This window comes from Protopterus annectens, chromosome 12.part0 (genome assembly GCF_019279795.1).
Source record: "Protopterus annectens isolate FY-2018-M chromosome 12.part0, PAN1.0, whole genome shotgun sequence".
Classification (NCBI taxonomy): Eukaryota; Metazoa; Chordata; order Ceratodontiformes; family Protopteridae; genus Protopterus; species Protopterus annectens.
This window is the reverse complement of record NC_056746.1, coordinates 1,309,391,906-1,309,419,248: the sequence shown is the minus strand read 5'-3', so window position 1 is coordinate 1,309,419,248 and position 27,343 is coordinate 1,309,391,906. Positions and strand designations below refer to the sequence as shown.

At 41.8% G+C, this 27,343-nt stretch overlaps 1 protein-coding gene across 1 annotated transcript in view; it reads left to right on the top strand.

Annotated features, from left to right (window-relative positions):
• LOC122817164 (DNA (cytosine-5)-methyltransferase 3B-like) overlaps positions 1 to 27,343 on the top strand; it is a 1,566,941-nt gene that overhangs the window by 1,163,433 nt on the left and 376,165 nt on the right. The window contains exons 11-15 of the mRNA XM_044090371.1: positions 1,498 to 1,542; positions 3,175 to 3,254; positions 6,750 to 6,862; positions 18,570 to 18,753; positions 19,546 to 19,630. Of these exons, the coding sequence (XP_043946306.1) occupies positions 1,498 to 1,542; positions 3,175 to 3,254; positions 6,750 to 6,862; positions 18,570 to 18,753; positions 19,546 to 19,630 (507 nt within the window). The remainder of the gene's footprint in view (positions 1 to 1,497; positions 1,543 to 3,174; positions 3,255 to 6,749; positions 6,863 to 18,569; positions 18,754 to 19,545; positions 19,631 to 27,343) is intronic.

The following is a 27,343-nucleotide window of genomic DNA, read 5'->3' as shown; positions in this document are numbered from 1 at the left end:
TGCAAAAGTGGATTAATATACACTTCATTACAGTATCTGCTTTATACTCTTTTCTAGGTTGCGGGGAGTCAGAGCTAAACAGAGATCTAGTCCTAAATGAGATGCTAGGTTATTGTTAGTGTGTATTTCCTATCTGATTAAATGTACTTTGTGCATTATTTGCAGCTTGAGTATATGACCCTTTTATTGATGGCAGCAGACAGATAATATTTGCGTGTTTGTAGGATGGGGTAGAATGTGGAGACTGAGTACAAAATAAAAATTTCTCTGTATATCCTGTTGAACTGCCATATAGACCATATATTAGTCTTTCATGCTCACTGTGCACTCCTGTCCCATTACTGTGTACTGCGTGACAGACCATGAAAACATGAGTTACAGGTATCATGAAATCTCCTTTCTACTGCTACCTTTAACAGCCAGCTTTAGATGCACTAACTGCCAGTAAAAGTTGCTGTGTTTTGCCTTAACCACCTTTCCCCAGTATTCTTTAAGTAACAGCCCCACAAATTTTATCCAATTAATTTGTAATGAAATTCCTGTTCATAACAGATTCATAAACTTTACTTTCTTTTTTCACACACATTTCCAAATGAAAACACAGGCTAGCAGCCTTCTATACAGGTGCATATCAGAGGCTTGTAATCTGTAAGCGTGGGCTAGATTTGTTAACTGTATTTTTCAAAACAAAAGTGGTATTGTTAGCATTTAGCATGCTTCACACTGTCACGTTCTATATGCCAGTGCAGAGGCAGCAGCTTGAAGAGGAATTTCCCTGGTGTCTTGGCCAAATTGCCTGTAATCCAAATAAATGCCATTTTGTTTCTCCCCTAAAAGCAGGATAAGGCCCTAATGGGTCTTATCTAGCCATCAGAACTAAAACAATTGAAGCACAGTGTAACACACTAGTACTAGACACAGAGTACATAATTAACAAGGCACAGCACAAATCAAGTCGCTTAGGACAGTTTATATCTGCAGTGCATATGCCTGACACTTTGTGCCCCTTTACCACAATTCATTTCGGACTTTTTTTGCCCCACCTCCCATCCTACATTTAACTATGTTTCTGTTAACTTTCTGTACCCATAGATCACTGCATGAATCACTCTTTGCAGAATTACATTGTCTTTGTGTATTGTTGTCATTGTGGTTTCATCAGTGGCTCCATATGTCATTGATTACAAGACTGTTTAAAAAAGGCAGGACAGAAAACAAAGTGTGCAAAACAATGGTAGTTTAATGTATTTCTTTTCCAAATGAATTGATTATTATTTTTACATTACGGTCTAAAGAACATAAAGAGATACAAATGTCCCCATTCTTCTAACATAAAACCATCCCTGCTAGGAATTTTCTGTATCTCTGACTCAGAAGATTCAGTGTTCTGTCACAGTCAGATGCAAGCTACCATTACTCCCTGATATTGAGCATGTAAATAATTTAGTCTGTCTCTTGTTTTATAAAAGGTCCTTAATACTGTATAATCTTTTACAGAACGATTGGTACAGGAAGTTATGCAAAACAACCGAAGTTTGGAAGGTAAGTTCTTAAAGCAATCTTCAATCTTTATACATTGAAACTTGAGATTTTGGTTGTGTATGCATTGTTGTGTTTTGCGCAAGTCAGCACACTTACTAACTTCCAAAGAGAGTTGCCCGAGTTCTCCATGGCAGAGCAATGCTCTTTTATATGTGAGGAAAATGTGAAGAACAAGTTACATACAGTAGGTTTTGTATAGTGGAAAACATTTGATTCTGGGAATATTTCTGTGAACTTAATTTATTATAATCTGTTATCACTATGTTGTTAACTATCTACACGCTTCATTCACACCATCAATTGATTTATGAATACTTAGATAACAGATGTAGAATCATCAGAGGATTTTACATGGTTAAAAGGAAAACCAAAGAGCTATTGTTGCATTTTCTAATTAAAAGTGAGTGATAGATAACAAACATTTCTTTTTCTTCAGACATTTCATTCAGGATATATATCCTTTATTTCAGAGAGAATTTGACTCAGTAATTGCTTATTAACTGATCTTGTTTCATTGATTGCAAAGTCAGAATTTCCAAATACATAGTATTTTCTTCATCCAGATATAAGTCAAAGAATTTTGTTCCCCATTTCTGTCCCATAATCCTGACACATTTAACTCTCTTTTTAAGACCATTCTTAAATTTGAAATAATGAGTCACATTGTTAGTGTGTCAGAAAACAAAGGTTAGTAGTTCTGATACAGAAAATCATACTTAACAGTTACCTGAAACCTCTGCAATTCCATTAATGTGTTTATTGCTGAAATGTAGCCAGCATTAGTGTGTATATTATGTATGTAGGCATATCCATCTGTTATCAGGCAAGTGTATTATAACCACTTTCAAGCAATAATGGAAGATTACAGATGAAAATCAGTTTGATGAACAAGTGGCATGATGCCACGCCAACATGTGTAACTGTATATTGTTTTGTAATTCTTCAGTGTCACTTCATGGCTCAGTTTCTTATCATCTGTAAGAAATAAACCATTACATCTTTTGTAGTTTGACCTTGTATGTTTTGCCTTGCATTTCCTTGCATCAGAACCAGTTTAATTATTTAATCTTCCCTTGAACTCATTAACTGAAAGTTGCTTCTGTACACAGATCTGTTGACTTTTTTGAACCATACATTATATTTTCTCCACTGGATTACATCGTAAAAAGAAGATCCAGGTTTTAGACTCTTTAGAAAGTGAATTAACTTTCCTGTACTTCATTCCCCTCTGGCTAATCCAAGAGCCACGCTGATACCAGCTGAAAGAAGAACTCAATCTCAGTCAATTTTAACATTAAGCACACCATTTGGATGTTTTTGAATCAAGTGGTTTTATGCCAGTACCTCCTTAACATATTTAGTAGATGACACTGCATCATGGCATGTCTTATCAGTGATTGGATGTCTATAGTAGGTAACCGAGTGAGTTCTGTTCATGTTCTTGCATTCCTTTTGCCCAGGGATGCAACTCCATATTCCACACCCATCAAAGTCCTGTTTCTATGTTAATTTGCAGGTAGTCACAAAAAAAAGATAAAAATAAGAGAGAGAGGATCTTCATGAAAGACCATTTTAATGTATTAGAGTCGGACTTATTCTCAAAAAGCTAACATTTTCAGTCCTTCTTTACAGATTTCTGCCTGGCCTGTGGAAGTTCACGAAGCATTACTTGTCACCCCCTCTTTGAAGGCGGCCTGTGTGAAGTCTGTAAGGTAATCAGTTTAACAAGGAATGGAGAAATTAACTGATGCATTTTCTTTAGTTTTTATTGTTTAGATTATAAGAGGTGAGCCACTGTCAGGAAAAACAAGTGCAGAAATATGTTCTTATCAAAGCCTCACTTAATAAAATGACCTGGCTGACACATTTTATATATGCTTGTCTTAACATTTACAGCTTCATTTGCTACAACTTATTTCAGGCATGATTTATTGTAACGGAAGCCTAAACATTTGCATGAGACTGAGAATCCACAAAACAGTATGATGAACCCTTGACCATATGATATAGAGGGATAAAACCCTGCTTATGATCCAAATCACTCACGTTTGATTAGTCATTCAGACACTGGAAGGACCAAGGTAGGGATGTTGGGAATAAGCTGCCAATCTCAGCTCTCCCATCCTTGGAAAGGGAGATGGTATGACCCACTGCACTGCTAACCCTACAGAAGCATGAGGAAATGTCAGGAGCAGCTGCTGGTTCGGTGGGGCTATGTGCTTTATGTAAGCCAGAGATTCATATACATGCATATGTAGGACCTCCATAAGTGGCAACATTAAATAGGGGATAAGATTTGAGAGGGGCCCCACATAATTGGAAGAGGCAACAAATTGGCTGATAGGGCTTTCACCCCAGACAAAGAACTGATGGGCTGTAGGACTGCTGCCCTGTCTGAGGAGCAAATAGACCTTGGCTGTTGTCCTCTCCTCCATCAGAGGGACAAATGAATGAATATGATACAGCTATTAGATGGAAGTTTGTTGTGACAAAAAAAAAAAAAAAAACTAATACAACTGTTCGGATCACATAAGTCTGCATCCCTGTATGCTTTTGCCTTCTAATGATGGAATCTGTAGAACATGGTCATCGCTGTTTTGAGGAGTCTCAGTCATTTGGCTGGATGGGTAGGGTTGGTCTTCTTTTGTTTTGTTTCTTTGTCTCCTGTTGCTGTCCAAGCACTGGATATGTTTGAGCAGGGCATGGAGTTCCTACAGTCTGCATTTGGTGCTTTGTATGCATTAAGTTGTAGATCTCATAATGTCTTGTTCCAAATCTGAGTTTTTTTTTTCTTCAAGTAATTCTGCATGTATTGCTCTGCCTTGTCAAGGCACATCACCCTTCAGGATATTTGTACATGTTTTGACTATTTCTCAGCACAACAGCTAGAATTAGTTACTAGATGCATAGCATATCTTTTTGCTAAGTGTGGTGATTTCTTCAGTAACATAAGTACTGAGTCTTTTTGGAAACATCATGTGTAGACTGAGGGACATTGGATCAACATCATCACGGGGGGCACACTGCCTTCACTTACATAAGTGCACACTCTGCACTTGCTCAGTGAAGGCTACTGTCCATCATCAGCTTGGAAAACCATATGCATGCCCCCAGGTTGTATGCCTGCCCCCTTCTTCTGAAGGCTTATTGCAGCCTACAGCTAGCTCCACCCTCTCAAGAATGAGCACACCCATACTCCCTACCCACTCTGTCAAGCTGCATTTATCCCTGTATATCACTGGCACTGATACAGATAGACAGATAAATAAATCATTTTTTTCTGCAAATCGCAAACTTTTTACATCCAGCCACTGTCCCATATATTCCACATCAAGCCTGGCAGAGAGGTGGATTCCCAGGTGACTAGTTTAGACTAATGGCCCCCTCACTGGTGGAGCCAGGCAGGAAGGGGGGATGTGAAGGAGTGTGGCCCGCTTGCCTGTCACGGGGGGTGGGTGTAGGGGTTGCTTAAACTCATGGGTACAAGCAGCAATGATAAGTTCCTGATAGTGACTGGGAAACTTGGGAGGATGGCCTAATGGTTAAGGTGTTTGCCTTATAAACACAAGGTGCAGGGTTTGAGTCTCACAAGGGATAATTGGCTAGGCTTAAAATGGCTCACAATGGCAGTTAGCTTAGTACTAATTTATGAACCTTATGACTTTGGTTATGAGACAGGGATGCCTGGAGAGAGAATTTCCCGTGAGAAGTGAGGGGACTTCCTCCTCTGTCATGCCATTGTACGACCCTCCTATACGTCTTGATGGTTGCATACATTAAAGATGAGGTCAACCAAAAGAAAGAAAGCTCAAACTACCCCTGATGATTGTCTGAATGATAGCCCTTCAGAGTTGACCTCACCATGGTGATGGGGAACAAATGAGCCTGTTGTCCATGGAGAAGGCTGAGGATCAACAGGCAGCAGGAGCAAAGATTGAAAAAAAACTTCCACGCACACCACTCTTTTTTCGATGTCTCCATGGCCACTCACCATGCATTTGAGGGGGATTGGGCCTTGTTGACCTTGGATAGTAAAACAGGGATTTTTTTCATGGTGTGTGTTAGAAATATTTCTTCTCACCTCACTCTCCTCCCATCAGCCCACCCAAGCCCTACATGGCAATGCCTTTCAGAGATTGTCTGAGCATGCACATCTGCATGCATGCAAACAAGCCAGCTAAACTTAATATTTTTAAAGCCCAGCACACTATCTCCAGTCTCCACGAGGGATCAACTGTGTGAAGAGAGTACCCACATTCTCTGCCAGAGTGACAAAATGTGACCAATGACTTTTACTTCTACCTTTCATTTGTAAGCTTCCATTGCTGAGTTTACAAATCAAACTCTGTTTGATGGTGGTATTTAAAACATATTGTTACTGTGCTGGGAGCCTGGCTGTGGGAGCCCACTTAATGAAGTATTTTTTGCTTTCTGTAATAGTACTTTGTCATTGCAGTATTCTCTCACCCATGCATTGCATTGTACTGCAGTGGACATTTCCATGGTGTTACAATGCAGTATTCTCTCACCCATGCATTGCATTGTACTGCAGTGGACATTTCCATGATCTTACAATGCAGTATTCTGTCACCCCAGCATTGCTGTAATGAATTGGATACCCCCATGATATTCCCATGCACACTGGATGACATTTATCTTTCCCACTGGTTTGGCATTTTTACTTGCCATTAGACTGGGTGAGTCTGTTCCAGTGTAACACTGAACAAAAGGCATTCATTTCTGATGGAACGAGTTTCACAGTGGAAGCCGAAAATATTCTGGCAAGGTGCAGGTAACACATCATACCCCTTAATCCCTGTGATGACATTGCAGGACATGTGTTTATTTGATTATGGGATCAAATCTATACCAGATACAAGGAAAGGATCTGCTTGGATGAAGTGACCTCGACAACCATTGCTCCTTCTATGCTCTTTATGTGAGGAAGGACCCTGTTCATTGGCATAATGATGTAGTCATTAAGTGCACAGCACCAGCCTTCTTACCCCCTTGGGGCAGTTCTGATACACTGCAGACTGATTTCTGATGCATCGTCTTTTGTCTTGTTCTAGAACTTGGACCAGCTGACTCACATTTCTCCTCTTTATCATAGGATGCTTTCTTGGAGACCATCTATATGTATGATGACATGCCTTGTTCTAGAATTTAGACCAGATCTCTCACATTTTTCCTTTTATTTTTCATAGGATGCTTTCTTGGAGACCCTCTATATGTATGATGATGATGGCTACCAGTCCTATTGTACGATTTGTTGTGGGGGAGGGGAGCTTCTATTGTGTGAAAATGTCAATTGCTGTAGGTAAGTTGAAGACCTGGTGACAGTAGGGATTTTTTGTTCTATAATTCTGTTAGATTGTGTAACTGTGATAGGGAAGTTGAAATTTCTGTTTTTGTAGTATCTTCATGGATGGTAAGTAGCCATCACTATGGACAGAGTCAAGACTATAACATACATCTGCAGGAGGAAGAGTGGAGGAAAGCAAAAGAGCAATTGGTGTTTATATGATGACAGTACTGAAAGTGATATAGTGCAGGAGCCTGGAAAGGTAGTTTAACATGAGGGTTGTGCACCAGGTAAGAACGACACTGCAGCGTAGTTCTTGTGCTTAGCTCCATTTCATTGGAGTGGGAGTTGTTGCACTTAATCCGCATGAATGCCAGTAACCCCACTGGATTTGGCATATGAATAGTGCAGATGATGAAAGGCTAGTTCCGGAGTCTCGGTGGGTCAGTTTATGGCGCTAGCACTGTTTGGAAACATGTACACTGCTTTGATAAAGTCACTAAGTATAATACTGTCATGAGGGAGACTGTTGAATGTTTAAGAATTAAAAGAGTTCTTACAAGTGATGTGGATTAACATTCTCCATCATCAGAGAGACTGAAAATGCATTGTACATTGTATCAGACAGTATACTTGCAAACTGATTTGTTGAGAGTTGGGAATTAGAACACCCAGGCTACATAAATGAGGTGCTTGAGTTAAATTAATTGTAAAAGTTTTAAAACAGTTTTACATGCCTCTCATACAGTATATCATTTATCTGCATACAATCATGCACTCTTGCTCTCTCTTTTTATACATATATACTTAGATATATATATATATATATATATATATATATATATATATATATATATATATATATATATATAGGGGTGTTTACCTTACAGACACAAAGTACAGGGTATGGTTCTCACTTGGGGTAATTCGCTAAGCTTAAAATGGCCCACAAGGGCAGTTTGTGTGTGTGTGTGTATCTGGATCCCCTGCACTTCACCGACATGCACAACGCCGACACACAAATCATCGACACCAAAAGACCGACAACACAGATGACCGACAAGGTGAGAACCCGACGGACTCGGTAAGTGTGCGATAGAGTGAGGGATTTAGTGTTAGGGAGCGGACAGGTAAGTGTGCGATAGTGAGGGACTGTAGTTTTAGGGGCGGGTTAAGTGAGCTAGGGTTAGGGTGCGGGTAGGGTAAGTGTGCGATAGTGACGGACTATGTGTTTAAGGGTGGGTTAAGTGAGTTAGGGTTAGGATGCAGGTAGGGTGTGTGTGCGATAGTGACGGACTGTAGGTTTAGGGGTGGGTTAAGTGAGTTAGGGTTAGGGTGCGGGTAGGGTAAGTGTGCAGTTGTGTCGGACCTTAGGGTTAGGGTTTGGGTTAAGGTTAGTGCATGTATGGTTGTGTGTATTGTCGGTATTGTGTGTTGTCGGTCTTTTGGTGTCGGTGATTTGTGTGTCGGCGTTGTGTGTGTCGGTGAAGTGAAGGGGATCCATATACATATATATATATATATATATATATATATGGGATCTGTACTATTAATCGAACGACCGTTTCACTGAAAGTGAAATGGCCGAGCACACTTTTGCGAAAGTGCTTTTCACTGAAAAAGCACTTTCGTGACAGTGTGCTAAAAAAAAAAAAAAAAAAAAAAAAAGACGAAAATGTGGGGAAATGGCTGTTGCTGAGATTGTAGCACAGTGGGGATAGGAAATATTCCCTTATCCCCACTGTAGTGCAATCTCAGAATGAGAATATAAAAGTAAGGGGGTATGGGGGGGTGCAAGGGGGCTTGCCCCCCTGCGTAAACGTGAGTACTGTGGGGTTTTTTTTAGTTTTTTTTTTTTTTTTTTTTTTTTGTACACTTTAGTAAAAATGCTTTTTCGGTAAAAAGCACATTCGCTGAAGTGTGTTCGGCCATTTAAGTTTCGTGGAAACGTGATTTTGTGCAATAGTACTAGATCCATAAATATACATATATATATATATATATATATATATATATATATATATATATATATATATATATATATATATATATATATATAGGTTTACTATCAAAATATTGGACGGCAGTTGTGCGAACTGGGATAGTTGAAAGGCTGTTTTCAAGTTCATTTAACTCCGATCTGGAAAATGAAGGAATCCACAACAGCGAATGCTGTTCTGACTGGAGATTGCATTACAGTGGGGATTGAGAAATACTACCCTTTTCCTCAATGTAGTGTGATCTCTGAGTTGGAATATATAATTAGCAGGGGGGGGTGCAGTCCCCTACATGGGAAGTGCAGGTTTGTAAGAAATTACCAGATATCAAGGTAAGTTGGGTAATGTCGATAATGTCGAATTCAAATTATTGACATTACTACTTCCGTTGTTTTGAGTGAACAATGTTTTCAAAGTTTTTTTCGAGTAAGTCATCACTCGAAAAATTGTGTTTCAGCATTTTGACAGTAAACCAATATATATATATATGTATATATATATATATATGTATATATATATGTATATATATATATATATATACTACTTTACAACAAATTTTCACTTAACCTAAAACGAAAAGTAGAACCCCACACCCCCCCTCTACTTAAATATACCAACTCGAGATTGCACTACAGCAAGGAAAAGGGAATATTACCATTCATAGGTAGGTACTAGGCTATCTGCCTGAGGGCATTTATAAGCCTAGCCAGAGTGTGTCGGCTTTCGCCGCCCCATTGATTAATTAATTGAGCCTCTGTCAAGCAGAGCCAATGAAGTGATCCCGGGGCGTACTTTCTGTTACCCATCCACTCGTCAAGGCTTCTCTTGAAGAGTGTTAGTGAGAGGCTCTGCCTAATGTAGTTAGGAATTTTGTTCCAAAGCATGGGAAATCTCTGTGACAGGAATCTATCCCTCCAGCATGTTCTATTTATTGTTGTGGCGAGGTTTAGCTCATGAGAGCGTGTGGCTCGCAGTGACTTGGGTTTCTTTAGGTGGAGCATGTCCATCAATTCTGAGTTGGACATGGCTTTGTAAGTAAGGCAGAGATCACCTCTGAGTAAGCGATATGCCACTGAGTACAGCCGGAGTTTTTTCAGTCGGGCTGCATAGGACATATGTTTGAGGCCAGTAATCCTCTTGGTGAGGTGCTTTTGTGGTCTTTCAAGCTGTTGAAGGTGTCTTGTGAGGTACATCCCAAATGGGGCATTGTACTCTATGATGAGTCTGATGAGTGATGAGTAGAGGGGCACTATAACCTCTTTATTTCCAGATACGAACCCCTTAGTAATTAGATGGGCCACATAGAAGGATTTCCTAACTACTTTGGCAATATGATTGTCAAAGGAGAGATTACTATCTTCATGGGTCCCCAGATCTCTTATTACCTCTTCTGTATTAAGGGGGCTGTCGCCTATGTGGTAATTTGTGGGTGTTTCATTTTTCCCAAATGGGATGACTATGCATTTTTTGGCATTTAACTTGAGGCCATGAATTTGACACCAGGTGTCTGGCTTAGTAAGGCCTTTTTGGAGGATGTCCGTGTCAGCCGGAGAGTCAATTATGGCTCCCAGTTAGCAATCATCAGTGAACTTGGTTAGCCATAGTCCTCCTGTGTTTGCCTGTACTTCTGAGGATTATATATGCTGAACAGTAGGGGTCCCAGAACTGAGCCTTGCGGGACACCACTTGTGACTGGTTTAGAGTCAGACCTGGAGCCTGGTATTCTTACCGTGTGAGTTCTGTCTGTAAGCCAGTTGGCAACCCATCTTGTGATGTAGGGGTTTATGTTCAGTCTGGTGAGTTTTTCTGTAATACCTGAGTGAGGAATGGTGTCAAACGCCTTGGCGAGATCAAGGTAGGCTGTGTGAACCACCTTTCCCTTGTCTATGGCTTTGGTAACTCTCTCGAAGAAGTCAACTAGGTTTAGTAGGCATGATCTGCCCTTAACAAAGCCAAACTGGGTCGGGTCAAGTGTTTGGAGGTTCCCAATGTCTTTGTTAATGAGTTCCATGATGATGCGCTCCTTAGCCTTGCAGACCAGGCTAGTCAGGCTTATGGGGCGATAGTTACCAGGGTCATTTGTGGCTCCTCCTTTGTGGAGCGGAATAACCATTGCTGTGCGCTATTCTGTGGGCACGTAGCCTGTGGAGAGGCTGACGCTGAACAGCGTGTTTAGGTGGGGGGTTAGTTCGTTCTGTAGTTTGTGCAAGACGCAGCCTGGGACACCATGTGGCCCCATTGATGCTGTGTTTTTGGCTTTTGAAAGGGCTGTTTTCACCTGTGCTTCTGTGATTTTCAGGACACTACACTGTTCCGGTATTGTTGTGGGCCCTTTTGAAGGTGAGAGGGAGCTGAAGTTTGCACTGAATCTATCTGCCAGTATGTTGGCAATATCAGTAGGTTCAGTATATTTTATGCTATTTTGCACTATCTCAGAGCATATCTGCGAGTTGCCACTTAGATTCTTGACATAGCTAAAGAAGGTTTTGTGGATGTTGATCGTGTTACACTGCTGTAGTCATTACACTTGGGTTATCCTGCCGTCAGGCGGTCCCTCAGTCGGCCCGAGTTCCAAATTCTTGGTCCAGCGTCGGTTGCTGTCGCTTCTTCCCTGACGTCAGTGCGCCAGGGGTATATAAGATGCAGCCGACGCCATTTTCTTCAGTCTTTCTTGCTGCGCAGTGCCCGAAGCAAAAGCAGTTCGCAAGTGCCAGTCGGCCGACTCCTGAGATTTTCATTCCGAATCCAGAACTGAAGTCTTCTACAAAGCTAAGTACCCCGTTGGGGAAACTTTTTCTTGCTTCAGACTGATGTCAGTAAAAGTTAATAATTGTATTTCTTGTGGGAAGCAAATACCTCATAAGGATTTCCATTCTTATTGTATCCCATGCCTAGGCCCAGACCACGACATCACAGGTTGTCGGTTTTGTGCTAGGTTTAACAAGCGCACTATTAAACGTCGGTTTGATTTTGCCCGACATTATTTTGGCAAAAAATTCAATTACATCATGCCATCGGGACAACCAACAACTGGAATACACAAAAAGCGCAAAGACAAGGACAGGCATCCGAGGCTCAAAACTGACGATGAGGCCTGTTCTAGGCCAGTCGCCGGTTTTCAGCGAGGCGCCTACGCTGCCCCTGACGACCGCTTCTTTAGAACCACAGGCTGCCTCTGACTCCCACGTGGAGATGGCTGGGCCTTCGGATTCACCAGATTTACTGCCTACCAAGACTAACCCTTCAGAGGGATCCGGAGTAGCTGAACAACTCGCAGCTTCAGAGGGTGTTTTCAGACCTACTCAGTTAACCATTAAATCTTCTGCTAAATCTAAAACCCCTTTAAAAACAAAGAAACAACCTCAACAATCACCAGGACAGGCCTCCATGCCTAAGAAACAGATGCTCAAAATGGCCGAAGACCTAATTACTCTGATCAGGGGGTCCCACCCTCCTCCTGATAAAAGGCCTAGACAGGATGCAGACTATGACTCATCTGACCAAGTGTCCATTTCTTCAGATTCATCCTCAGACCAAGGATACTCTTTACCCCCTTATGAGGATTCTGATGCTGAGGAATCTATTCCTTCAGCCTCTCCACCAGAGGACTACTCCTTTGGGGAAACCTTACATACCATGAGGAAGCATTTCCATTGGGAGGGCGAGGATTATTCAGAATCCAAGAAAAGGCTCAGAGATTTTCTTTTATTACCTCAACACAGACATGTTGCTATGCCGCCAGTGTTAGATATTGTGGATGATGTGTATTCCGAATCCAGTTTAAATCCTGATTCTTTACCTCCTGCTCCAGTTAAGCTAGACAGATACTACAGAGTCCCTGACTCTCAGAAATTTCTTTATAAAAGCCCTGTTGCTGACCCTGAAACTATTTTCCAGGGTCCCAAAGGGGTAAAGGCCTCTACAGCAAAAAATCCAGTTCCCTCTGACAGAGATTGCAGAGCGTTAGACAGATGGGGAAAAAAGTATACACATCTGCAACTTTAGCAATGAGGGCCTTAAATTGCCAGTTTCACATGCTTAAATATCAGTAACATTTGATGTCTCAGTTGAAACAAAAAATGCTTCCAAATTCAGATCTTCCTAACTATAAGGAAATGCAAGATTTATTGCATGCAGCTGAACAAGTGGGAAAACATACTTTGCAATGTGGTTTTGATTCATTAGAGGCCTCCTGTAGAGCAGCAGTTACAGGGTCGGTCATTAGAAGACTTGCTTGGTTAAAAGAGCAGACTTTACCAGATCATGTTAAAGCAAAATTATTGGATGCACCTTTGCAGCAGGATGTTTTATTTGGAGTTAAGGCAGAAGAGGTATTAAAGAAAATGGAGGATAAAGCAAAATCTATGCAAATGGTGAAAGATTTCTTACAGGTTCAGCCTCCTCGATTTAGCAGAAATTGGCCGACAAAGAATTGGTCCTTTCCAATTTCAGACAGACCTCAAAGGGGCAGATACAGACGTCCAAGAGGCAGAGGTCAACCACAAGGTACTTACAGACCTCGACAATGGGGTGCTTCAACCCAGAAAGAAGGGGAAGACAGGCCTCAACCTTATAAAAAACAGTCCCAATGACTTCCCACTACAGCTGCCAAACGCTTCTCTTTTGGCAGCTCCCTTGGGGGGAAAACTGGCACTTTTCTGTCACAATTGGCATATGATCACCAAAGACAAATGGGTTCTCAATATTGTATCTCAAGATTACAGGTTCCACTTTCACACTCTGCCAAGGTTAAAAGGAATGCCAAATCTGCCACCAAATCAATGGACAGAGGCTCAAAGACAAATTACAGCACTCATCGACATGAGAGCTATTCAAAAGGTACCAACACAGGAGCAAGGACAAGGATTTTACTCAAGACTCTTTCTGGTTCCCAGAAAGGACAAAGCCTGGAGGCCCATTCTGGATCTTTCTTCTCTAAATACTTACCTGGGTGTTCCAAAATTCAAAATGTTGACACTACAGCAGCTTCTTCCCATGCTGGGCAAGAAAGCTTGGCTCGTAACTTTGGACCTCAAGGAGGCATACCTGCATGTCCCTATCAGACAAAATTGCAGAAGATACCTCAGATTCTTAGCAGGTTCAATGCATTACCAATTCTCTGCACTGCTCTTTGGCTTATCTACTGCATCCAGGGTCTTTACAAAATGCCTGGCACCAGTAAATTGCATTTTGCAGACAAAAAGGAATTCATATTTACCCATACTTGGACGACTGCCTTATTCAAGCAGAGAGCAAAGACATTCTTCTAAAGCATCTGGCGTTTGTAAAAAGATTGCTAATTTGCCTAGGGTGCACAGTAAACGAAAAGAAGTCAAAACTAGTGCCCTCACACGAGATAATATTCCTGGGTGCCAGCTTAAATACAATGGCCCAGATGGCTTATCTCACGCCAGACAAGCAAGGACAATTAACTCAAAATTTTCAATTGATGGCAACAAAGACCCAACTCCCTGCAAGAAAAATTCTGCAGGCCTTGGGTTACATGGCATCTTGCATACTACTAATTCCATATGCCAGACTTCATATGAGGAAACTACAATGGTACCTAAAGAGTGTCTGGTCTCAACACTGTCACAGTTTGGAAACAGTAATACCATTAATTCCTTGCATTCAACAGGAGTTTCGATGGTGGTCTCTAGCCTGTCACCTCAACAAGGGACAGCCTTTCACTCAACCCACAGCCAGGCAAACACTGACAACAGATGCTTCGGATTACGGCTGGGGAGCACACATGGCAGAAAATTCTATTCAGGGCAAGTGGCCTGCAGAACAAAGGCATCTTCACATCAATCAAAAAGAGATGCTAGCTGTACAAAATGTCCTCATAGCTTTCAGGGACCTTCTGCATCCAGGACAACTACTACTAAAGACAGGCAACACCACAGTTATGTGGTACATAAACAAGAAAGGGGTCACTCATTCATATCCCCTCTGCAAACAAGCCATGACCTCGTGGAACACAGCTGTAACCTATCAAGTTCATCTGCAAGCACAATTCCTGCCAGGAGAGAAAAACACACTGGCAGACGACTTAAGCAGAAACATCATGGATCCGCACGAGTGGAAATTACATCCACAAATGTTCAGGATGATAACACAAAAATGGTGGAGCCCGGACATAGATCTGTTTGCATCCCCAATGAATTGCCAGCTACAGAAATTCTGCACAAGGACTTACCACCCACAAGTATGGAAAGTGGATGCCCTCTCATTCATCTGGAAAAACCTACAAGTATACGCTTTCCCACCACTACCTCTCCTTTCAAAGGTACTCATAAAAGCCAGACAAGAAAAGCCAAAGATGATCCTGATTGCCCCGGACTGGCCACGCCAGCACTGGTACCCAATCTTAAAGAATTTAGCACAAGGTCCACCATGGATTTTGCCTCAAATCCCACAACTTCTGACTCAGCAAAACAATCAGATACTGCACGGCCAGCTCAAGACTTTAAACCTGGCTGCATGGCAGATTCCTTAGTCAAGCAAGCAGTGCTTCTCTCCAAAGCTGTTATGGATGTCATTCTGGAGGCCAGAAGGCCTAGCACCAAGAAAGCCTATTCGGATAAATGGAAGAGATTCTGTGCCTGGAACCAGGCTCACAGCCTTGACCCTCTTGTCCCAAATATTCCTCAGTTACTACAATACTTAACTGAGATGCTGGACAAAGGCCTCTCCTTTTCATCCATTAAGATCCATGCCTCTGCCATCTCTGCTCATTACAACACAGACCCACCAATTTTTTTCTAATCCTTTGCTAAAACAGTACCTCAGAGGGGCTAAAAACATAAGACCGCCCCGTAGAGCACCAACTCTACCTTGGGACCTCAACTTCGTCTTGGAAAAATTAACTTTACCTCCTTTTGAGCCAGCTAACTCAGCAGACTTAAAATATGTCTCTTGGAAAACTGTTCTGCTCCTGGCAATAACCTCAGCACGAAGAGTTTCAGAATTACAGGCACTAATGGCAGTGGAACCTTTCATCATTTTCCACCAAGACAGGGTGTCTTTAAGAACAAACCCTACTTTTATGCCAAATGTGATATCAAGTGTGGCTCTAAACCATCCACTTGCCAGCTTTTTATCCAAATCCACAGAATAAAGGGGAGAGACTACTGCATTCCTTGGACATACACAGGCAGTTACGCTTCTACTTGGACAAAACTAAAGCTTTCAGGAAAACTGAGCAATTGTTTGTAGCATATGCTGCAGGAACACAGGGAAAAGCCATTTCAAAACAGACCATTTCAAAATGGATAGGGCACTGTATACGTTTCTGCTATACACACCATGGGAAAACTGTACCTAACAGCATTAGGTCTCATTCCACCAGGGCAACAGCCACTTCAACTGCCTACCTCAGAGGAGTACCTACCAAGGACATTTTGGAAGCAGCAACTTGGAGTTCTGTACATACCTTCACCAAACATTACCATCTGCCTATTTACTCTAAATCCAGAGCTGGCTTTGCCACTGCAGTGCTGCAGGGCCTTATAGCTACCCCTAATGCCTTATAGAACCAGCCACCTTACCTCAGCTTTGGGATTCTACCCAAGTGTAATGACTGCAGCAGTGTAACACGATGAACATAGTACAGTTTTGTACCTACCATAAATGTAGATGTTCGAGTGTATACACTGCTGCAGTCTAGGTTACCCTCCTTCCTTCCCCTCTTACTGGCTGGTACGTACCTATGTCTTCTACCCTTACTACCTATGCAGAGTATTTGCTGGTAACTGAAAGTTTTTGATTACTTTTCTTATGTATGTTTTATTAGCAATTTACATTGCCTACCTTTTTGGGGGCACCTGACATCTGGGGCAAGAAAAACTGAAGAAAATGGCATCGGCTGCATCTTATATACCCCTGGCACACTGACGTCAGGGAAGAAGCGACAGCAACTGACACCAGACCAAGACTTTGGAACTCGGGCCGACTGAGGGACTGCCTGACAGCAGGATAACCCAAGTGTAATGACTGCAGCAGTGTATACACTCGAACATCTACATTTATGGTAGGTACAAAACTGTACTTTATCTTTCGAATCCTTGGCTATTTTTCTTTCGAAGTTAGCCTTGGATGATTTTATGAGGGACCTTAGTTTCTTACTGATACTGATCAGGGATGTCTTTCCTTCTTGGGATTTGCTTTTTTTCTGAGCTAGTTTCCTCCTTTTGTTGTATAACCTGTTTATGGCAGGGGTCCACCAGACAGGTTTCCTTCTGTTAGGGGAGTGCGTCTTGGTTTTGCTAAGGATGGCATGATCCAAGCATCCTTGTAGGTGCTCATAGAGTGCAATTGTAAAGGATTCTGCATCTTGGGCAGTGTTATCCTTTAGCGTGGGGGCTGTGAAACCTACCACCTCTGCCTTAAGTAAGGTGAAGTTTGCTTTAGAAAAGTTTTTCACCGTGGTTTCCTTGGTTGGGGGTGGTGGTGGGGTGTGGACATCCAGGGTGATTAATTTATGGTCTGATTTAACCAGTGATGGGTTGACCTCCGGTACGGAGCACCTGTTGCCCATGTTGGTGATGACCAGGTCTAATATGTTGTGGCCTCTGGTAGGGGAGTTTACCAGCTGATCCAGGGCATTTGAGTTGATAAATTCCAGGAAGCGCTGAGCCTGGGAGTTTGTACTCAAGTAGTTTTCCCATTTAATGGTAGCATAATTGAAATCTCCCAAGATCAGGGTGTTCGGTAGGACCTTCATGTTTTCCAGTGTTTCCAGAAAGGCGGAGTGGTGGTCCTGGGTCATGGAGGGTGATCTGTAGCAGGCCACAATTTGCATTGCAGATTTGCCCGATGTTAGTTGCACATGGATGATCTCAGAGGTATCATGCTGCACCACTAACCTGGAGGTGTGGGTATTCCGTGCTGTATTGTGATCTCCGTAGTCAATTTTCGAAGTTTCAGTACTTCGAACAAGTGGATTTGTACAAGTGAAGTTCGAAGTACTGAAACTTTGACCAAACACAGTAGACCCATATATATATATATTTTTTTTTTTTTTTTTTTTTTTTTTTTTGTGCTTACAAGCTGAAGATAGTAGCATACAATTTTTACGAGTAAAGATCAAAATATTTTTCCAAACATGCTGGGCGGCTACTTGCTTGAGAACCCTATTACCAATATATTACATCAGTCTGCATAAGCTACACTGGCTGACAAATTTTGTCACAAGACTAGATCATATGTTTCTGGCCTTGCACAAACTGGGTATTTTTGTGTCGGAGATATTCTGACATGGTATCAATTACAATGTTCCCTGCTTTTGTCCATCCAGGGACTACTGGCAATTCCAGAGTTGTGGCTCAGATCTGCTTATCAAGGGCCACACGTCTTGGCCACACAGCCTATGTGGCTGAGAGAGTCCTGTGTGTTTAGTGGCTTTAAGCACTCCTTGAAAACATGTCTGTTTGATCTTTTTTACAACTAACTGATGTCTATTTTTTATTACTGCTGTTGTGCTGTTTTTATGCATTTTATATTCTGCATTGTTTTGTATCTGATATTATTATGAATTGTTTCTATTTTTTTATTTTAATTGTACTTATGCTTAGATATAAGCTTGTAAATAAACTTGAAAATATATAGATTGTCTTGAAGTAAAGAGGTAATAGTTTTTCACTGCGCTTTTGCCTTATGAAATGTTCAGCTGAGAAATTAAGGCAAAGTGTAGAGTGCTGATTGTTCTTTTTATATGGCAACAGATGTTTTTGTGTGGACTGTATTGACATTTTGGTGAAGCCGGGAGCAGCAGCTGAGGCTAAGGAACAGCACCCATGGAGTTGTTATATGTGTCTTCCACATAAAAGCTATGGAATTTTGCAGAGGCGGAAGGACTGGAACTTAAAGCTGCAAGAGTTCTTTGCTAGTGATAATGGTCAAGAATACGTAAGTAAAATAGCGTCAAGTCTTAACTGCAATGTGTAACCTGACAATTTAGGAGTATAATGATCCATAAAGCAAGTGAACCCTGCAAGTCAGCAATATAAAAGGGGGTGAAACTTAGAACAGTGACACAGTTACTTAGAATAGCAAGAATATGTAAGCAAGGCTGGGGTTTCTTTAACTATCTAGTTATCATCTGTGATAAGGAGTTGGTAAGTAAAGATGAAAATTAGCAATATGTGATTAAGCTTATAATGTGAACAAACTGCCTTGCACCCCCCCCCCTTAATATACTCATTATCTGAAATGCCATACAGCAAGATACTGGTGTGTGGATTGTTTTACAGCTTGTACCTCTCTGCTATGAGTTTTTCAGAATCAAGAAGGAAGGTTTTGCTAGCAGATCATTTGACTCCAGTACCATAACAGCAAGTCCTATTAACCTTCCCTTTTGGGGATTAATTAGCCTGAGGGTAACATGTTCCATCTTGTTGAACCTTGAGTCTGCTCCTATTGCCATCTCCTGTCAATGTCCAGCAACATCTGCCGCTGCTCATCACTGTCCAGCAACATCTGCCGCTGCTCAGATGATTGCTGTATGTGAGAATTCTGTCCACATCAGAAACAGGTTAATAATGAAGATCTGATAGAAAACATACCGTGCCGTGGCAATTCTGTACCTTGTGCTTAAAGTAAAATTCAGGCACAGTGAAAATAATGATCTTGATATATCTAACAAGTACATGATTTTCATTGTATTTTTTTTCTCTTTTTATTTATTTATTGTAATTACAGGAAGCTCCCAAAATGTACCCTGCAGTACCTGCGGAACAAAGAAGGCCAGTAAAGGTGCTCTCACTGTTCGATGGAATTGCAACAGGTACTACTTGGAGATGATTCTTTGCAAGCTCTGTCTAATACTGGGATAAGATTTAGCTAAAAAATAAAAAACATTTAAAATGTGGATCTGCTTAAGCCCATAGTACAATGGGATCATATATTTCAAGCCTCACATTTAAAAAAGATTTTATACTTCTTCCAGTATGCTATTTTGTGAGGGGTCTAAAGTTATTTAGTAAGTGGCATTTGCAATAAAAAAATTGAAAATTTTTAAAGCATGAGTTTTATTTTTAAAAAGCACATTATTGTGGAGTTCATGTTTTTTCTAAGAGGTTATGTTTCATGATAAACATATAGTTTCTGACAGATACTGAACTACAGCATTAGTTTCTACCTAAAAACTCAGGTACAGTAAGGTACGAATTTATCATTCTGGAACAATTAGTGGGTCCTTTAAAAAAAAAAAAAAAGCAGCATTGGCTTAACTCTGGTAGAAGGGGGAAAAACAGAAAAAAGGACCTTGGATTTTGTAGTCATATAAAAGGCAAAGCTGCACTTCTGTGTTTGATGTTCATTTGAGAGTAAGTTGGCAGTGGGTGATGTGGCTGATAGTAATAATTGTGGTGCATGTGAAACATTCCCAGTGTCTAGACGGGGTCACGTTTGCAAATATAGATTAGTAGTCCTAAGAGTGACCTTTCAGTACAGAGGGAGGGGGAGAAGATATTGGTAGATTACATGAATAATTCAACGTACTGAGGACAGGAATAAAGAAAGCACCAGTTCCTTTTTGTGCTTCTTAGGTAAAAGAAGACTCCTCCTTAGAACTAAAAAAATCTATTTTTTCACTCTGTCTTTGTTGTCTGAACTATTTTAATATTCAAAATCACTCTGACTGTATCTCATAGAATTTGAATAAGTTTTCAGCAAAATGGGTGACAATGGAGCTTGACATATCAACACGATCTTGTTTTTCTTCGGGCATTTCTCATTCCCATAATCCATTTCATGTCTGCTTTATATGAGTCATATTAGACAGAAGGAAGTAGTGTAGGGTTGCCACCTTTTCAAATGCCCAAAATGAGAAATTTTTGCTACAAACGTCAGATTTTGCAGGGCAAACATACCCACTGCCAGTACAAAGGACAGAACTTCAGTTTTTTTGCCTTATTCTTGTAGCATTTTAGTTCCTTATTCTGTTTCTTGTAACATTTATGTTTTTCAGATACAGAATAACTGTTTTATGCAACTATTACATAAAATATAGAAAATAATTTTGTCCTAAAATCTCAGGACATTTGCCATTTTTTCAATTTTTTTGCAGGACACAATTGCCCAAAGAGGGACTGTCCCTGGCAAAGTGGGGCAGGTGGTAACCCTAAAGTAGTGGTGTATTCCCATGCCATTGACATATGATGGGATTAGTGTCAGTTAGTGTCCTCTTATATACCTTCTGTAACAGGACTGCTGCTTTTATTTCTTGAATGATCCTCATCTGTGCGCGTCTCAGGGCTTGTTTTACACTGTACTAAGGAATTATACAGCTGCAACCAAAATTGTAGCTAAAGTGCAGGCCTTTGTTCAAATTATCTTTTTGTAGTCCAAGATGAATTAACAGTCCCTTCCTCCCAGCACTTTGGTAAATGCGTTACTACTTTACAAAATTTGCAAGAAAAATATTTTCTGACTTTTTCTAAATGTCACAGACATTTCTGATACTACATTTAAGTCATATTAAAATGTAAAGTAGTATAAGCATGTGAAGTAGTATAAACAACAAACATTTAAAGTTTAATCCTTCGTATTTCAGTACTGTGATGCTGCTTATGTAAATTTGTGAAAAAGAGGTGGCAACTGCCTTTAAAGCTTTGGCTGATCTAATTGCCCTGTTTTGCTGTGAAATGCATGGCTACATTGGCAGCAGCTGTGCATTAGTGTTAAGCTCTCATCCACTCTCCGATAAAGACAGTGGAAAACAGTTTCATACCTCTGTCTTTTTACAGCGATTGCTGAGCTCCTGACATCAGCAGGAGGACAAACCTTTGGTCAACTGGTGCCTTAGGCAAAAGGTCTCCACATTGCCTCCCAATACCACCCTATGCCCCCATCCTGGTCTATCTACACCATCCAGATTACTGGAAAAGTGCCTCTGCTAGAGCGGCGCCCTAGGCGGCCACCTAGTTGGCCTGTGCCTAAGGTCAGCTATGAGCAGGACTAAGTTACCAGTACAAGATTGTCAGTAGTACCTGTCTACATATTTCTCTTTTGACTGTGGTATGGCATGCAGGTGTAGGTAAATTAAATTATGTGAGAAGTTAAGTTTTAAAAAAGTTGGTGGTCTCTCCTTTCCTTTGATTCCAAGGCAAGGAAATGAAAGGTGTTATGTTGTCCCTATCTCGCCTTCATTCTTGCTGGTTGGGTTCGGAGCCGAACTTGGCCACATTCTAAAGCTCAAGAGCTTCCACTGGCTCGAGGCTAGACCCTATCCCAACATGCCTAGCGAGAGTTACCCAGATCTTGTTTGACACTTGAAGCTTTAGGATTGCATGTGACTGGTTCAGGCTAAGTTGTATTGTTTTTGTTTATGCTTATTTTATGTAAAATATTGATGTGAAGTTGTTCTCTCTCACCTTCCATTCTTACTGATGACGTCAGTGCACCGGAGGTATAAAAGATGCAGCCAACGCCATTTTCTTCAGTTTTTCTTGCCCCAGATGTCAGGTGCCCCCAAACTGGTAGGCTGAAAAATATGCCAATAAAAATGCATGCAGAAAAATAACATTTTCTTTATCTACAAGCAAATACACCAAATAGGTTGTATAGGATAGAGAAGTACAGATAAGACCCAGCAAAGAAAGGGGGATGGTGGGTGGGTAACCTGGACTGCAACAGTGAACACACTCGAACATCTACATTTATGGTAGGTACACAACTGTACTATGTTCATCGTGTTTCACTGTTGCAGTCATTACTCTTGGGTTGAATCCCAAAGCTGAGGATGGGTGGCTGGGCTAAATAAGATTAGGAGAGGCTATGAGGCCCTGCAGGACTGCAGTGGCAAAGCCTGCTCTGGACTTAGAGTAAAGAGGTAAGTGGTAGTGCTTTGTGAAGGTGTGCACTGAACTCCAAGTTGCAGCCTCTAAGATATCTTTGGTTGGTACTCCTCTGAGGAAGGCTGCTGAAGTGGCTGCTGCTCTGGTGGAATGAGGCCTAATGCTCTTAGGCACTGATTTGCCATGTTGAGAATAGCAGAAACGGATGCAATGGCCTATCCATTTAGAAATAGTCTGTTTTGAGATAGCCTTTCCTTGTGATCCTGCAGCATATGACACTAAAAGTTGCTCAGTCTTTCTGAAAGCTTTAGTTCTGTCCAAGTAGAAGCATAGCTGCCTGTGTATGTCCAAAGAATGCAGAATTTTCTCACCCTTGTTCTGTGGATTTGGATACAAGGTAGGCAAGTGAATGGTTTGGTTGAGGGCCACACTGGACACCACCTTAGGCATAAATGTAGGGTTTGTCCTCAGAGAAACCCGGTCTGGATGAAAAATGATGATAGGTTCCACAGCCATGAGTGCTTGTAACTCCGAGACTCGCCTTGCAGAGGTTATTGCTAGGAGCAGAGCTGTTTTCCAGGATAAGAATTTTATACCTGCTGTTGATGCTGGCTCGAAAGGAGGCAGTGTAAGTTTTTCCAAAACATAATTGAGGTCCCAGGCCGGAATTGGTGCTCTCCTTGGAGGCCTAATGTTTTTGGCCCGTCTGAGGTACTGCCTTATTAAAGGATGAGAAAAGATAGGTGGTTCCGCATTGTAATGGGCTGAAATGGCAGAGGCATGAATCTTAATTGATGAGAAAGAAAGGCCTTTGTTCAGCATCTCATTTAGGTATTGTAAAATCTGAGGGATATTTGGTGCACACGTGTCAATGCCTTGTTCCTGGTTCCAAGCACAGAATCATTTCCATTTCTCTGCATAAGATTTTCTGATACTGGGCCTCCTGGCCTCCAAGATAACATCCATAACAACTTTTGAAAGAGGAGTGTTCTGAATGGCTACATTATCCGCCATGCTGCCAGATTTAAGGTCCTGAGTTTGCTGTGCAGGATCTGATTGTTTTGTTGGGTCAGCAAGTGAGAAGTTTGAGGCAATATCCATGCTGGACCTTGAGACAAGCTCTTTAGGATTGGGTACCAGTGCTGGCATGGCCATTCTGGTGGAATCAGTATCATTTTTGGCTTCTCTTGTCTGACCTTTAGGAGTACCCTGGGAAGGAGAGGCAGTGGACAAAAGGCACATACTGTTAGATTTTTCCAGCTGAAGGATAGGGCGTCCACTTTCCATGCTTGCTTGTGATAAATCCTTGTGCAAAATCTCTGCAATTGGCAGTTGTGAGGGGAGGCAAATAGATCTATGTCTGGGCATCCGAATTTCCTTATTATCATGCTGAAGATTTGTGGATCCAGTTTCCATTCGTGGGGATCCATGAGGTTTCTGCTTAGTTCGTCTGCCAGAGTATTTGTTTTTCCTGGCAGGAATTGTGCTTGCAGGTGAACCTGAAAAGCCAATGCTGTGTCCCATAAGGTCATTGCTTGTCTGCAGAGGGGGTAGGAATGTGTACCTCCCTGCTTGTTTATGTAACACATGACCATAGTGTTGTCTGTCTTTATCAGTAACTGTCCTGGATGAAGCAGGTCCTTGAAAGCTGTCAGGGCATTTTGAACAGCTAGCATCTCTTTTTGATTGATGTGAAGATGCATCTGGTTTGCAGGCCATGTGCCCTGAATACATTTTCCTGCCATATGGGCCCCCCAGGCATAATCTGATGCATCCATTGTTAGTGTCTGTCTGGCTGTGGGTAGACTGAATGGCAGACCCTTGTTGTGGTGACAGGCTTCTGCCCACCATCAAAACTCCTGTTGCAGGCAGGGAATGAGTGCAATTACCGTCTCCAGGCTGTGGCAATGCTGAGTCCAAACACTTTTTAGATACCATTGTAGTTTCCTCATATGCAGTCTGGCATATGGAATTAGTAGAATGCAGGATGCCATGAAACCCAAGGCCTGCAGGATTTTCCTTGCAGATAAGTGGGTTTTTCTTGCCAATTTCTTGAAGTAAGTAGTTAGATGCTTTTGTTTGTCTGGCGTGAGATAAGCCATCTGGGCAGTTGTATTTAAGCTTGCACCCAGGAATATTATCTCTTGAGAGGGCACTAGTTTTGATTTTTTTTCGTTTACTGTGTACCCTAGTCCAATTAGTAATCTTTTTACAAACGCCAGATGCTTTAGAAGAATGTCTTTGTTCTCTGCTTGAATTAGGCAGTCATCCAAGTGGGGATATATTTGAATTCCTTTTCGTCTGCAAAACGCAATTACTGGTGCCAGGCATTTTGTAAAGACCCTGGGCGCAGTAGATAAGCCAAAGGGCAGTACAGAGAATTGGTAATGCATTGAGCCAGCTATGAATCTGAGGTATCTTCTGCAAGATTGTCTGATTGGGACATGCAGGTATGCCTCTTTTAGGTCCAAAGTAACGAGCCAAGCCTTCTTGCCTAGCATGGGTAGTAGCTGCTGTAGAGCCATCATCTTGAATTTTGGAACTTCCAGAAACGTATTTAGTATAGACAGGTCCACTATTGGTCTCCAGGTTTTGTCCTTTCTGGGTACTAGGAAAAGTCTGGAGTAAAATCCTTGTCCCTGCTCTTGTTGTGGTACTTGCTGAATGGCCTTCATGTCCATGAGGGCTGTAATTTGTTTTTGTTCCTCTGCCCATTGATTGTGTGGCAGGTCTGGCATACCTTTTGACCTTGGTAGAGTGTGAAAATGGAATCTGTAGCCTTGGGACACTATGTTCAGGACCCATTTGTCTTGGGTAACCATTTGCCAGTTTGATGAAAAAAGTGGTAGTTTTCCCCCTAAGGGGGCTGCCAAAAGAAAAGTGCTTGGATCTGTTAGAGGAAAGTCATTGGGACTGTTTCCTGTAATGCTGTGATTTGTCTTCTCCGCTTTTGGAGGTAGGAGCACCCCATTGTTTAGGCCTGTATGAGCCTTGGGGCTGAGATCTGCCTCCGGGAAGCCTGTATCTGCCTCTTTGTGGCCTGTCTGACACTGGAAAGGACCAATTTTTAGAAGGCCAGTTCCTGCTAAACCTGGGTGGCTGTACCTGTAAGAAATCCTTGACTGTCTGTATGAATTTGGCTTTATTCTCCATTTTTTTCAACACCTCTTCTGCTATAGTACCAAACAAAGTATCATGCTGTAATGGTGCATCTAATAATTTTGCTTTAACATGATCAGGCAGATTATGTTCCTTTAACCAAGCCTGCTTTCTAATAACAGAGCCTGTAACAGCAGACCTGCAGGAGGCCTCCAGTGAATCATAACCACATTGCAAAGTATGCTTTCCCACTTGTTCAGCTGCATGCAATAAATCCTGCAATTCCTTGTTCTCTGAACATTCAGTATTTGTCAACAATTTCTGTTTAAGCAGTGACACTAAATATTGCTGATATTTAAGCATATGAAACTGACAATTTAAAGCCCTTACAGCCAGGGTAGCAGAAGTGTAAACTTTTTTCCCCCATCTGTCTAGAGCCCTAGAATCCCTATCAGAGGGGACAGGGTTTTTTGCACTGGAAGCTTTGACCACTTTGGGACCCTGAGATATAGTTTCTGGGTCAGCAGCAGGGTTTTATATAGGAATTTATGAGAATCCGGCACCCTGTAGTATCTGTCTGGCTTAGCAGGTGCAGGGGGTAAAGAGTCAAGGGACCGGACGGACTCTGAAAATACATCATCTACAATGTCTAGAACAGGTGGAATAGCAAGGGGTCTGTGCTGAGGAAGTAGCAGAAAGTCTCTGAGCTCCCTCATGGTATGCAGGGCGTCCCCAAAAGAATAATCCTCAGGAGGAGAGGCTGAAGGAATGGATTCTTCAGCATCAGAATCCTCAAAGGGAAGCATGGAGTAATCCTGTTCAGAAGAGGAATCAGAGGAAATAGAAACCTGATCAGAAGAATCATACTCTGTCTCTTGCCTAGACTTCTTATCAGGAGGGGGATGGGAGCCCCTGATCAAAGTAATTAGGTCTTCGGCCATTTTGAGCATCTGTTTTTTAGGCATGGAAGTCTGAGCAGGAGAATGCTGTACTTGTTTCTTTGTCTTTAGAGCTGCTTTAGTCTTTGTCTTTGAAGCTGAAGATGGCGTAATATATAGCTGTGAAGATCTGAAGACACCCTCAGAAGTCGATGCCTGCTCAGCCGCTCCAGACCCATCTGAGGGAATGATTTCCGAGTGTCCAATACCTTGAGTATCCAGAGGCCCAGTCGGCTCCACGTGGGAGTCGGAAGCGGCCTGTGGCTCTGAGGTAGTGTGCGCCAGGGGCTGCGAAAGCGCCTCACTGAGAACTGGCGAACTGGCAACTGGCCTAGCAGAGGCCTCGTCGTCGGTTTTGGACCTCGGATGCCTATCCTTTTCCTTGTCCTTGCGTTTTTTGTAAACTCCAGTTGTCGGCTGGTCCGATGGCATTATATAATTAAATCTTCGGCCAAAGTAATGAAATGCAAAATTGAACTGACGCTTAATAGTGCGTTGGTTAAATCTAGCACAAAACTGACAGCTAGCAACGTTGTGATCAGGGCCTAGGCAAGGAATACAGTAAGAGTGAAAATCCTTATGAGGTATTTGCTTCCCACAAGAAATACAACTGTTAACTTTTTCTGACATCGGTCTGGAGCAAGAAAAAAGTTTCCCCAACGG